This window comes from Stegostoma tigrinum, chromosome 14 (genome assembly GCF_030684315.1).
Source record: "Stegostoma tigrinum isolate sSteTig4 chromosome 14, sSteTig4.hap1, whole genome shotgun sequence".
Lineage (NCBI taxonomy): Eukaryota > Metazoa > Chordata > Chondrichthyes > Orectolobiformes > Stegostomatidae > Stegostoma > Stegostoma tigrinum.
Genome location: NC_081367.1, coordinates 76,400,574 through 76,413,931, shown reverse-complemented (window position 1 = coordinate 76,413,931; position 13,358 = coordinate 76,400,574). Strand labels below are relative to the sequence as shown.

The 13,358-nt window shown below is 50.6% G+C and overlaps 1 protein-coding gene across 1 annotated transcript in view; it reads right to left on the bottom strand.

Annotated features, from left to right (window-relative positions):
* Positions 1 to 13,358, bottom strand: part of LOC125457461 (collagen alpha-6(IV) chain-like) — a 251,677-nt gene that overhangs the window by 30,808 nt on the left and 207,511 nt on the right. Inside the window, exons 40-44 of the mRNA XM_059650850.1 lie at positions 10,210 to 10,317; positions 9,175 to 9,248; positions 8,154 to 8,312; positions 3,242 to 3,380; positions 2,660 to 2,686 (exon numbers count right to left, since the gene is read on the bottom strand). Coding sequence (XP_059506833.1) covers positions 2,660 to 2,686; positions 3,242 to 3,380; positions 8,154 to 8,312; positions 9,175 to 9,248; positions 10,210 to 10,317 — 507 coding nt within the window. The remainder of the gene's footprint in view (positions 1 to 2,659; positions 2,687 to 3,241; positions 3,381 to 8,153; positions 8,313 to 9,174; positions 9,249 to 10,209; positions 10,318 to 13,358) is intronic.

The window sequence follows — 13,358 nt, the reverse complement described above, 5'->3', positions numbered from 1 at the left end:
TATGACTCCAACCATCAGAGAGTTTCCCCCCAATGCTCATTGATTCCTGCTGCTAGGGCACATTGATGCTACATTTGGTCAAATGCAGCCTTGATATCAGGGGCTGGCACTCTCACCTCGTCCTCTGGAATTCAGCTCTATTGTTCATGTTTGAACCGAGGCTGTAATGAGGTCAGGAGCTGAGTGGCCCTGGTGGAACCCAAACTGGGTGTCACTGAGCAGGTTATTGCTGAGCAGCTGCTGCCTGATAGCCCTGTTACTGACACCTTCCATCACTTTACTGGTGGTCGAGAGGAGTCTGAGGGGGCGGTAATTGGCCGGGTTGGATTTGTCCTGCTTTTTGTGTACAGGATATACTTGGGCAGTTTTCCACATTGTCAGGTAGACACCAGTATTGTAACTGTACTGGAACAGCTTGGCTCGGGGAGCGGCAAGCTCTGGAGCACAAGTCTTCAGTACTATTGCTGGAAGGTTGTCAGGGCCCGTAGCCTTTGCAGTATCCAGTATCTCCAAGTGTTTCTTGATATCACATGGAGTGAATCGAATTGGCTGAAGACGGGTATCTGTGATGCTGGGGACCACTGGAGGAGGCCGAGATGTACCATCTACTCAACTCTTCTGGCTGAAGATTGCCGCAAATGCTTCAGCCTTATCTTTTGCACTGATGTGCTGGGTCCTTCCATCATTGAGGATGGGTATATTTGTGGAGCCTCCTCCTCCAGTGAGTTGTTTAATTGTTCTCCACCATTCACCACTGGATGTGGCAGGACTGCAGAGCTTAGATCGGATCCATTGGTTATGGGATCACTTAGCTCTGTCTATCACTTGCTGCTTTCGCTGTTTGGCATGCAAGTAATCCTGTTTGGTGACTTCACCATGTTGATACCTCATCTTCAGGAATGCCTGGTGCTGCTCCTGGCATGCCCTCCTGCACTCTCCATTGAACCAGGGTTAATCTCCTGGCTTGATGGTAATGGTTGAGTGGGGGATATGCCAGGCCATGAGGTTACAGATTGTGCTGGAGTACAGTTCTGCTGCTGTTGATGGCCCACAGTGCCTCATGGATGACCAGTCTTGAGCTGCTAGATCTGTGTGAAGTCTGTCCCATTGAGCTCAGTGATAGTGTCACACAACACGATGGAGGTGATTCTCAATGTGAAGGTGGGACTTTGTCTTCACAAGGACTGAGCGATGGTCGGTCTTACCGATACTGTCATGGACAGATACATCTGCAGTTGGCAGGTTGGTGAGGATGAGATTAAGTACGATTTTCCCTCTTGTTGGTTCCCTCACCAGCTGCTGCAGACCCAGTCTCGCAGCGATGTCCTTTAGGACCCGGCCAGCTCGATCAGTAGTACTGCTGCGGAGTCACTCTTGGTGTTGGGTACTGAAATCCCTCCCCAGAGCACATTTTGTGCTGTTGCTATTTTCAGTGCTTCACTGAATGTTGTTCAACATGGAGGAGAGACTGATTCGTCAGCTGAGGGAGGACGGTATGTGGTAATCAGCAGGAGGTTTCCTTACCCATGTCTAGCCTGAAGCCATGAGACTTCATGGGGCTCAGAGGCAATGTTGAAGACTCCCAGAGCAACACCCTCTCGACTGTAACCCACTGTACCACGCCCTCTGCTGGATCTGCCTGCCAATTGGGCACAACATATCCTGGGACGGTGATGGTGGAGTCTGGGGCATTGTCTGTAAAGTATGATTCTGTGAGTGTGACTGTGTCAGGCTGTTGCTTGACCAGTCTGTGAGACAGCTCTCCCAGTGTTGGCTGTAGCCCCCGGATGTTAATGAGGAGGACTTTGCAGGGTTGACAGGGCTGTTCCTGTCATTGTCTTTTCTGGTGCCTAGGTTGATGCCAGGTGATCCATCCAGTTTCATTTCTTTGAGACTTTGTGGTGATTGGTACAGCTGAGTGGCTTGCTGGGCCATTTCAGAGGGCATTTGAGAGTCATCCATATCGCTGTGGGTCTGGAGTCACATGTAGGACAGACCAGGTGAGGATGGTAGATTTCCCTCCCTGAAGGACATTAGTGAACCAGATGGGTTTTCCTGATAATCAAGTGATCAGTCGATTCTTAATTCCAGACTGTGTTTTTTAAATTCAAATTCCACCATCTGCCGTGACGGGATTCGAACTGGGTTCTCAGACCATCAGCTGGGTTTCTGGATTAATAGTCTAGCGATAATACCACTAGGCCGTCACCTACCCAACAGGTTTGTTTGAAATTACAAGCTTTCGAAGCGCTGCCCCTTCGTCAGGTGGAGTGAGAAGACACACAGCCACAAAATTATAATCAGAGCGATCAAAAGATCATCCAAATGGCGAGTGGAGTGTGGGCAGGCTGAGTAATCAGTCTCCGCAGGTCATCAAGAATGTCACATGCTGTGAGTAAAGTGTCCGCAACAAAATAACAAGTGAAGGGACAAGCTATAATCCGATTAATTCTGAGGCAGAGAGATAATTACAAAAAATTAAATATAAGGTGGTGCTGGAAACAAACCAAATGACTGGAATAACGTGATGGGTACAAGAGTCACATGTCAAGGCTCTAACCAGAAGTAATCTAAAACTGTACAAACTAATTCAGGTAGAGAGCTCATAACAAGTTATCAATGTGATGGTGTTAAAACAGGACGGTCAGGAAAATGTTACAGGCACAGAACAGTGTGGTGGGGTCACCTGTGGAGCAACATGAACCCGAGATCATGTTTAAGGGTGTTTTCATGGGTGCAGAACTTGGCCACCAGTTTCTGCTCAGCAATTTTATGTTGTGTAACTCGAAGGCCACCGCGGAGGATGTTTATGTGAAGATCAGAACCTAAATGTCCCTGTCCACCGAAGTGTTCCAAAAGCTTATGATTTCAAATAGACCTCTTGCGACTACTTTCCTGTAACAGTTTGTCGACCAACACTCCCTTTCTCTGAGGCACACATCAGGAACGTAAGCTGTGCTGGTTTTTAATGAATCCTTTTGACATTATTAAATAGGAATTTCATTTCTGATGAAATAGCAAATACAACTGAGGGAAAATGACAGATTACAAATAGAATTTGGGACCTACTTACTCCAGGTAAATATTTTCTTTATTGCATTGGGGAAACTTTGTGAGCTCCAGCTTTACACCAGCAATTTCAAATAAATAGATTGTAATGTCAGAGGTGTTTTACGGAATTACTGTCACATTATTCTAACACATTTCTATCACTTGAGAAGGTGATTAAATGGTAGCTGACCTTGAGATCCTGGTGCACCGACACAGCCATGTTCACCTTGATCACCTGGAACTCCTCGTGGTCCATCAAGACCAGGGAACCCAGGAAAGCCGTGTTCACCCATTATACCTTCATAATAAACAAAAACAGGGAATGGTGACTGCAATATTGGGAATAAGAAATATAGTGCAATCATTTCAATATTTATAAAGAACATTTGAACTGAGAGAGGCTAGGAAGGTGTGAAAGGTTGGAGTCAAGGGTATTCAGCCTTCAAATACAGTTAGACTGGACGGGTAGATCATTATTAGCATTTGTGTCGGGCCAATGACTGGAATTTGATTCCCACAAGTGAGGTCAGCTGGGGTTCACAGCAACCACCTAAATAGGGATGTTTGATAGCACTGGGGAAGCTTCATGATGTGCATACAGTGTGATATGTCAGCAAGCAGTGAAACTCATTGTAATCAGAAGAATTATTACATAAAGGATAATATCTGATGATATAGCATGAAAGAAATAGGAGATAAAGTAAGTACTTTGTTACAGCTCTGGGCAAAATGCTCGAGCTAATGGATTGAACACCACAGAAGCAGAAATGGCTAAAAAGAAGTTTTAATTGTGTTTCTTCCTGTATACACTATCCATGCCCTCAATTTTATACATTTCTATCACGTCCCTCTCAATCTCCTCTGGGAAAATGGGATCCTCTTCTGGTAAGGTGGCAGCAGGATAAGTTGCTCCATTCAGAGCTCCACTCCACTCATCAGTTCCCTTTCCTTTCCCTTTCTTTCTCTCTTCTTCTTCTCTCTCCTCTCTGCTGTAATTCTTACTCCCCTACGCCCCACCCTTTTAATTACCTTCGCACAGAGTCGGGAAGGAGTCGGATTGCAACTGGGAGCCATGAGGCAGGAGCTCAATGTGCAAGCTATGTCCTGCAGTGACAGTGGATCAGCAGTGGCAGTGATGGTGAGGCAGTGACGGTGCTGAGATTGAACCGGTGAGGCGGTGACGGTGAGACCTGTAATGGTGAGGCAGTGACGGCGGTGAGATTGAACCGGTGAGGCGGTGACGGTGAGAGCAGTGATGGTGAGGCAGTGACGGTGCTGAGATTGAACCGGTGAGGCGGTGACGGTGAGACCTGTAATGGTGAGGCAGTGACGGCGGTGAGATTGAACCGGTGAGGCGGTGACGGTGAGAGCAGTGATGGTGAGGCAGTGACGGTGCTGAGATTGAACCGGTGAGGCGGTGACGGTGAGAGCAGTGATGGTGAGGCAGTGACGGTGCTGAGATTGAACCGGTGAGGCGGTGACGGTGAGACCTGTAATGGTGAGGCAGTGACGGCGGTGAGATTGAACCGGTGAGGCGGTGACGGTGAGAGCAGTGATGGTGAGGCAGTGACGGTGCTGAGATTGAACCGGTGAGGCGGTGACGGTGAGACCTGTAATGGTGAGGCAGTGACGGCGGTGAGATTGAACCGGTGAGGCGGTGACGGTGAGAGCAGTGATGGTGAGGCAGTGACGGTGCTGAGATTGAACCGGTGAGGCGGTGACGGTGAGAGCAGTGATGGTGAGGCAGTGACAGTGCTGAGATTGAACCGGTGAGGCGGTGACGGTGAGAGCAGTGATGGTGAGGCAGTGACGGTGCTGAGATTGAACCGGTGAGGCGGTGACGGTGAGACCTGTAATGGTGAGGCAGTGACGGCGGTGAGATTGAACCGGTGAGGCGGTGACGGTGAGAGCAGTGATGGTGAGGCAGTGACGGTGCTGAGATTGAACCGGTGAGGCGGTGACGGTGAGACCTGTAATGGTGAGGCAGTGACGGCGGTGAGATTGAACCGGTGAGGCGGTGACGGTGAGAGCAGTGATGGTGAGGCAGTGACGGTGCTGAGATTGAACCGGTGAGGCGGTGACGGTGAGAGCAGTGATGGTGAGGCAGTGACGGTGCTGAGATTGAACCGGTGAGGCGGTGACGGTGAGAGCAGTGATTGTGAGGCAGTGACGGTGCTGAGATTGAACCGGTGAGGCGGTGACGGTGAGAGCAGTGATGGTGAGGCAGTGACGGTGCTGAGATTGAACCGGTGAGGCGGTGACGGTGAGACCTGTAATGGTGAGGCAGTGACGGTGCTGAGATTGAACCGGTGAGGCGGTGACGGTGAGAGCAGTGATGGTGAGGCAGTGACGGTGCTGAGATTGAACCGGTGAGGCGGTGACGGTGAGAGCAGTGATGGTGAGGCAGTGACGGTGCTGAGATTGAACCGGTGAGGCGGTGACGGTAAGAGCAGTGATGGTGAGGGGACCCCAGTGAGAGTGGGGTCGGTGAGGCAGTGACGGTGAGCGGGCGTTGGACAGGAGGTGATGGTGAGAGCGGGTGTCGGGCGGTGACAGTGAGAGTGGGGATGGTGAGGCGGTGATGGTGAGAGTGGGGTCGGTGAGGAAGTGACGGTGAGAGCGGTGACAGCGAGAGCGGTGACAGTGAGGCAGTGACGGTGACAGCAGTGATGGTGAGGCGGTAACGGTGACAGTGGGGTCAGTGAGGCAGTGACGGTGGGAGCGGGCGTCGGGTGGTGATGGTGAGAGCGGGTGTCGGGCGGTGACAGTGAGAGAGGGGATGGTGAGGCGGTGATGGTGAGTGTAGGTCAGTGAGGCGGTGATGATGAGGGTGGGAACGGTGAGACAGTGACGGTGAGAGCGGGGACAGTGAGGCAAAGACTGTGAGAGTGGGGACAGTGAGACAGTGACGGTGAGAGCGGGGACAGTGAGGCAGTGACGGTGAGAGCGGGGACAGTGAGACAGTGACGGTGAGAGCGGGGACAGTGAGGCAGTGATGGTGAGGGCGGGGACAGTGAGACAGTGACGGTGAGAGCGGGGACAGTGAGACAGTGACGGTGAGAGCGGGGACAGTGAGGCAGTGACGGTGAGAGCGGGGACAGTGAGGCAGTGACGGTGAGAGTGGGGACAGTGAGACAGTGACGGTGAGAGCGGGGACAGTGAGACAGTGACGGTGAGAGTGGGGACAGTGAGGCAGTGACGGTGAGAGCGGGGATGGTGAGGCAGTGACGGTGAGAGTGGGGACGGTGAGGCAGTGACGGTGAGAGTTGGGTCGGTGAGGCAGTGATCGGGAGAGCGGGGATGGTGAGAGCGGGGCCAGTGAGGCAGTGATGGTGACAGCGGAGATGGTGAGGCAGTTACGGTGAGCGTGGGAACGGTGAGGCAGTGACTGTGAGAGCGGGGACAGTGAGGCAGTGATGGTGAGAGTGGGGACAGTGAGGCAGTGACAGTGAGAGCGGGGACGGTGAACACGGGGACGGTGAGGCAGTTACGGTGAGCACAGGGACGGTGAGGCGGGGACGGTGAGAGTTGGGTTGGTGAGGCAGTGATGGTGAGAGCAGTGATGGTGAGGCTGTAATGGTGAGAGTGGGGTCGGTGAGGCAGAGATGGTGAGAGCGGGGTCGGTGAGGCAGTTACGGTGAGAGTGGGTTCGGTGAGGCAGTGTCGGTGAGAGCGGGCGTCGGGCGGTGATGGTAAGAGTGGGGTCGGTGAGGAGGTGATGGTGAGAGTAGGTCAGTGAGGCAGTGATGATGAGGGTGGGGACAGTGAGGCAGTGACGGTGAGAGTGGGGACAGTGAGGCAGTGACAGTGAGAGCGGGGACGGTGAACACGGGGACGGTGAGGCAGTTACGGTGAGCACAGGGACGGTGAGGCGGGGACGGTGAGAGTTGGGTTGGTGAGGCAGTGATGGTGAGAGCAGTGATGGTGAGGCTGTAATGGTGAGAGTGGGGTCGGTGAGGCAGAGATGGTGAGAGCGGGGTCGGTGAGGCAGTTACGGTGAGAGTGGGTTCGGTGAGGCAGTGTCGGTGAGAGCGGGCGTCGGGCGGTGATGGTAAGAGTGGGGTCGGTGAGGAGGTGATGGTGAGAGTAGGTCAGTGAGGCAGTGATGATGAGGGTGGGGACAGTGAGGCAGTGACGGTGAGGCAGTGACGGTGAGACTTGGGTCGGTGAGGCAGTGATGGGGAGAGCGGGGATGGTGAGAGCGGGGCCGGTGAGGCAGTGATGGTGAGGCAGTGACGGTGAGAATGGGGACAGTGAGGCAGTGACGGTGAGAGCGGGGACGGTGAGGCAGTGACAGTGAGCACGGGGACGGTGAGGCAGTGACGGTGAGAGTGGGGATGGTGAGGCAGTTACGGTGAGCACGGGGACGGTGAGGCAGTGACGGTGGGAGTGGGGAGGGTGAGGCAGTGACTGTGAGAGCGGGGACGGTGAGGCAGTGATGGTGAGAGCAGGGATGGTGAGGCAGTGACGGTGAGAGTGGGGACGGTGAGGCAGTGACGGTGAGAGCGGGGATGGTGAGGCAGTGACTGTGAGAGCGGGGACGGTGAGGCAGTGACGGTGATGGCAGGACGATGTGGTGATGACAGTGAGGCAGTGACAGTGATGGTGAGAATGGGCCTTTCGCATGGTGGCAGCGACAGCCTCCTGGTTGTGGAGATGGGGCTGCGGGATTCTGAGATCTGGGGTCCTTCTCTTGCTTACCTTTTGGCTTTGTTAAAATATTTTAATTCTGTAACCAAGTGGGCGCCAGTGAATGGCAACTTTGTGCACTTTTCACTGTAATAATGTATTCCGATACTTCATCCATGTGACAATCTAATAAATCTAAATCTAAATTAAAAACAGACCCAGTCTTGTATGATGAAAGTATCTATGTTTCTGTGGGGAGAAAAATTCTTAAAATAATGTCTTATTACAATTACAATCAATCTCCAGAATCTATTCATCAAAGTGAGAATTTATGGTTGGGAAGTTTCTGTTTCTGCAACTATTTACGTTTTAATTGGAGTCAGCACTGCAGAGTTTGACACTTATGGAACAGTCCCAGACCAACATCTCACTGAAACATTGACATTTTCCATAACCTCGTGTTTTGAAAATACCTTGTGGACCTGGTGGCCCTGGAAGACCATGTTGGCCACAGAGGCCCTGCTCTCCAGGTGGGCCTTGAACACCAGTTTGACCTGATGGGCCAAAATCTCCAGGATCCCCTGCAATTGGTATGCACGGGAGCCCAGGGTCACCAGCGAAACCAGGAGGACCTACAGAAAAAACAGGAAGGTGAATGAACATACATAAAAGATTAGGAACACAATCTGATAATGAAGACAATGTAAACCACATTGATCTCATGTATGACATTAAGATAGGATCCACCATATATATTTTACAAAAATAGCACCATAATCTCATTCTGTCTATTGCAGCAAAACACCTTCTCCTGATCTCACTGTTTTGTCACTGCTCATGCAGTACTGCTGTACAACAACATGAAGTGTACAGGTCACACTCACTGACAGCAGTAGGTAAAGAAAAACACACTTTCTCTGAACCCACAGCATTGAACAGGGATTTCAAATCTCCACATCTCTCTCACACTTGTTGGTTGGGGAGGGGAATTAGCCTTTAAAAATATCCATTTGTGTTGCCAAGTGCAACTTGTATGTCAATATAGTGTGGAGCTGCAGGAACACAGAAGGTCAGGTGGCATCAGGGGAGAAGGAGAATCACTGTTTCAGATTGGGACCCTTCTTCAGAAAATCTGAAAAAATTTCTGAAGAAAGGTCCCAAACCGAAATGTCAACTTTCCTGCTCCCCTGATGCTGCCTGTGTTCCTCCAGTTCTACACCAACTTGTATGGGAGAGCAGGAATGGGAACCGATAATGAAACATTTACAAATTGATAACGGACTGCTGGTATTTGGAAACATGCTGGAACAGCAGTCAGTAAAGTATCAAACAGTTTGAGGAACTGTACAGACTGTCAGACCATTGTAACAGGTGGCTCATGTGGGATTTTGAGGGAACAATGAAAGAATCTCCTCAAGACGAGAAATGGTCAGAGATACGAGAAACTGCACAGGAGCGACAAGGAGGCTGGAAGTGCTGACGATTTCAGCAAACCTGATGTTCAACGTAGAACTTCACCAGGGAGATGAAGACAGTGGAGGTCCTTGGGAGTAACTTCAGGACAGCAGCTGAAGGTTTTGATGCGAGAAAGACACTGATTTAAAGTCATTGGCAGAACAAACTAGAGCTTTACTTTAGAGTTTGGATTTCAAATTATTGCGGTTTAATAAGTAACTTGTCAGGATTTCTGAAATCGTATTATTTTTTAAATTAGTATGAAAGAAAGAGAGACTTGCTGGCATTGTAATAAGAATTTTTTTGTATTGGGAGGGTTTTCCAAGTAGACAGAGGGAACATCGAAGAGCACTAGCTTGTTTTAGCTCGAAGGATCAGGAATTGGATTTCTTTACTTAGGGAAAAACCCACAGCTAAAAGTTTTTAATTTCAGTTTGCAGAGGACCTGCTCAAAATTGGATGGATGAAGGCTTCTGCCACGGAGAGAGGTTAGTTCAGAAAAGCAAGAAAATAGACTACCTCCTGGGCAAGAGTTTTATTTTTAAAGTTCCAGACCAGAAATAAGCATTTGGTTCGAAGCCTGGACAGCCACCTGCCACTGACTCTATAGTTTCATCAAAGGCAGAAGAGAATAGTGCTCATGGTTGTCACTTTTAGCCAGTCCCAGGAGAGGAGAAGATGCCTAATAGACCTGAGTAAGTCAGGGGTTTTGGGCAGAAATGGCTCAGAAGCTCTACTCCACCCCATTTGACCACCCACCTCCCTCCAGCAAGAAGGGAAGAGAGACAAAGTGGGAGTTGCGTGAGGATCATAAACAGGTTCTGTCTTGGGGGAAAGTTGGTAGACGAGCCACCCACCTATCTTATCTGACCACCCCCCACACTCACCTCACATTCAGTTATGCCAGCAGGAGGCCGTTAATTTTACCCCATCAGTTTCCTGATGGTCAGGGTGGGTTAAAATTGCCCCCACTCTTCTAGAAGCAGTTGGCTGAATGGTTAGTAAAATTAATATTACATGAATGCTTTCATTTAGGTGTCTTTATGGTTACTGATTTGGCAAAAGCTGTTATACCTGGTGGGCCATCAAAACCTGGTGGTCCTTCATCTCCTGGCGGTCCAGCTGACATTACATCACAAGATGGTCCTCTTTGACCTGGCGGTCCTGGTGGCCCACATACACCTGGATTTTCAACACAAATTTACTGGACTTATTGGAAATAATGATACTAGTAATTAAAGTACTTTAATAAGCTGTTATATTATTGCTACTGTTTATGGATATTGACAATATCCACATATATATGGATAATTACAATTCCTCTTTGACTCACGTATATAATTATATATAATATATATGTAGTTTACTTAAATAGGTAGCTTTGTTGCACTTGCAGATACATACTGTTTTGTTCAAAAAGCCCACCATTTATAGACAGTCAGTCAATGTGGTGTTTTATACATTACTACTTTAGAAATAAAACCAGTCTGACTCCAGCCAAAACACAACCAGATTCTAAACAAGGTCTCACACCTAACGTGCATTGTCTGACCTAAAGTGTCACTGCTTCGTTACGCTGATAAAACCTTTAGTTCTCTCAGGACAGTGACTTCAAAGGAATTTGGGGATTTACATCTACATATTAATCAATTAAAACCTTCTCATTGATGAAAGATTTAACAGCATCTTAGGTTTGTTTAGTACGTCCTCATCAGTTCTATGACCCTCACTCCATTATGTGTCATGCTGGGAGTAATAACTGAAGTAAAAGCACATTATTGAAAGAACAAAAGATCACCAGAGAAGTGGACAAAGCACCAGGAAAAGTCAGAGGAAGTGAGAGACCGAGGGCTATAAATCCAATGTGGGTAACTCACTGGCACTGGGATTATAGTTTGCATTTACCCCATTCCTTATCAACTTTAGGCAGGCAACATATAAACTTCACCCACCTGCCCATGTCCATGACTGCAGCATGGAACTGCGTGCTAAACAGACAGCCAAGTGGCTGCAAGCTTAGCAAGGGACCCAGGTAAGTGTAAGGCAAAAGTCTGTTAAAAGTAGCCTAAAAGACAATGAGGACTGCAGATGCTGGAAGCTAGAGTCTATAGGTGTGAGGCTGGAAAAGCACAGCAGGTCAGACAGCATCAGAGAAGCAGGAAAGTCAATGTTTTGAGCTGAAACCCTTCACCAGTCCTGACAAAGGGTTTTGGCCTGAAATGTTGACTTGCCTGCTCCTCAGGTACTGTTTGACCTGCAAGATAATAAAATGTGAGGCTGGATGAACACAGCAGGCCAAGCAGCATCTCAGGAGCACAAAAGCTGACGTTTCGGGCCTAGACCCTTCATCAGAGAGGGGGGTGGGGTGAGGGAACGGGAATAAATAGGGAGAGAGGGGGAGGCGGACCGAAGATGGAAAGAAAAGAAGATAGGTGGAGAAGGTGTGGGTGGGGAGGTAGGGAGGGGATAGGTCAGTCCAGGGAAAATGGACAGGTCAAGGAGGTGGGATGAGGTTAGTAGGTAGATGGGGGTGCGGCTTGGGGTGGGAGGAAGGGATGGGTGAGAGGAAGAACCGGTTAGGGAGGCAGAGACAGGTTGGACTGGTTTTGGGATGCAGTGGGTGGGGGGGAAGAGCTGGGCTGGTTGTGTGGTGCAGTGGGGGGAGGGGACGAACTGGGCTGGTTTTGGGATGCAGTAGAGGAAGGGGAGATTTTGAAACTGGTGAAGTCCACATTGATACCATATGGCTGCAGGGTTCCCAGGCGGAATATGAGTTGCTGTTCCTGCAACCTTCGGGTGGCATCATTGTGGCACTGCAGGAGGCCCATGATGGACATGTCATCTAGAGAATGGGAGGGGGAGTGGAAATGGTTTGCGACTGGGAGGTGCAGTTGTTTGTTGCGAACTGAGCGGAGGTGTTCTGCAAAGCGGTCCCCAAGCCTCCGCTTGGTTTCCCCAATGTAGAGGAAGCCGCACCGGGTACAGTGGATGCAGTATACCACATTGGCAGATGTGCAGGTGAACCTCTGCTTAATGTGGAATGTCATCTTGGGGCCTGGGATGGGGGTGAGGGAGGAGGTGTGGGGACAGGTGTAGCATTTCCTGCGGTTGCAGGGGAAGGTGCCGGGTGTGGTGGGGTTGGAGGGCAGTGTGGAGCAAACAAGGGAGTCACGGAGAGAGTGGTCTCTCCGGAAAGCTGACAGGGGTGGGGATGGAAAAATGTCTTGGGTGGTGGGGTCGGATTGTAAATGGCGGAAGTGTCGGAGGATAATGCGTTGTATCCGGAGGTTGGTAGGGTGGTGTGTGAGAACGAGGGGGATCCTCTTGGGGCGGTTGTGGCGGGGGCGGGGTGTGAGGGATGTGTTGCGGGAAATACGGGAGACGCGGTCAAGGGCGTTCTCGATCACTGTGGGGGGAAAGTTGCGGTCCTTAAAGAACTTGGACATCTGGGATGTGCGGGAGTGGAATGTCTTATCGTGGGAGCAGATGCGGCGGAGGCGGAGGAATTGGGAATAGGGGATGGAATTTTTGCAGGAGGGTGGGTGGGAGGAGGTGTATTCTAGGTAGCTGTGGGAGTCGGTGGGCTTGAAATGGACATCAGTTACAAGCTGGTTGCCTGAGATGGAGACTGAGAGGTCCAGGAAGGTGAGGGATGTGCTGGAGATGGCCCAGGTGAACTGAAGGTTGGGGTGGAAGGTGTTGGTGAAGTGGATGAACTGTTCGAGCTCCTCTGGGGAGCAAGAGGCGGCGCCGATACAGTCATCAATGTACCGGAGGAAGAGGTGGGGTTTGGGGCCTGTGTAGGTGCGGAAGAGGGACCGTTCCACGTAACCTACAAAGAGGCAGGCATAGCTGGGGCCCATGCGGGTGCCCATGGCCACCCTCTTAGTCTGTAGGAAGTGGGAGGAGTCAAAAGAGAAGTTGTTGAGTGTGAGGACGAGTTCAGCTAGGCGGATGAGAGTGTCGGTGGAGGGGGACTGGTCGGGCCTGTGGGATAGGAAGAAGCGGAGGGCCTTGAGGCCATCTCCATGCGGAATGCAGGTGTACAGGGACTGGACGTCCATGGTGAATATGAGGTGTTGGGGACCAGGGAATTGGAAGTCCTGGAGGAGGTGGAGGGCGTGGGTGGTGTCACGGACATAGGTGGGGAGTTCCTGGACCAAAGGGGAGAAAATGGAGTCCAGATAGGTGGAGATGAGTTCGGTGGGACAGGAGCAGGCTGA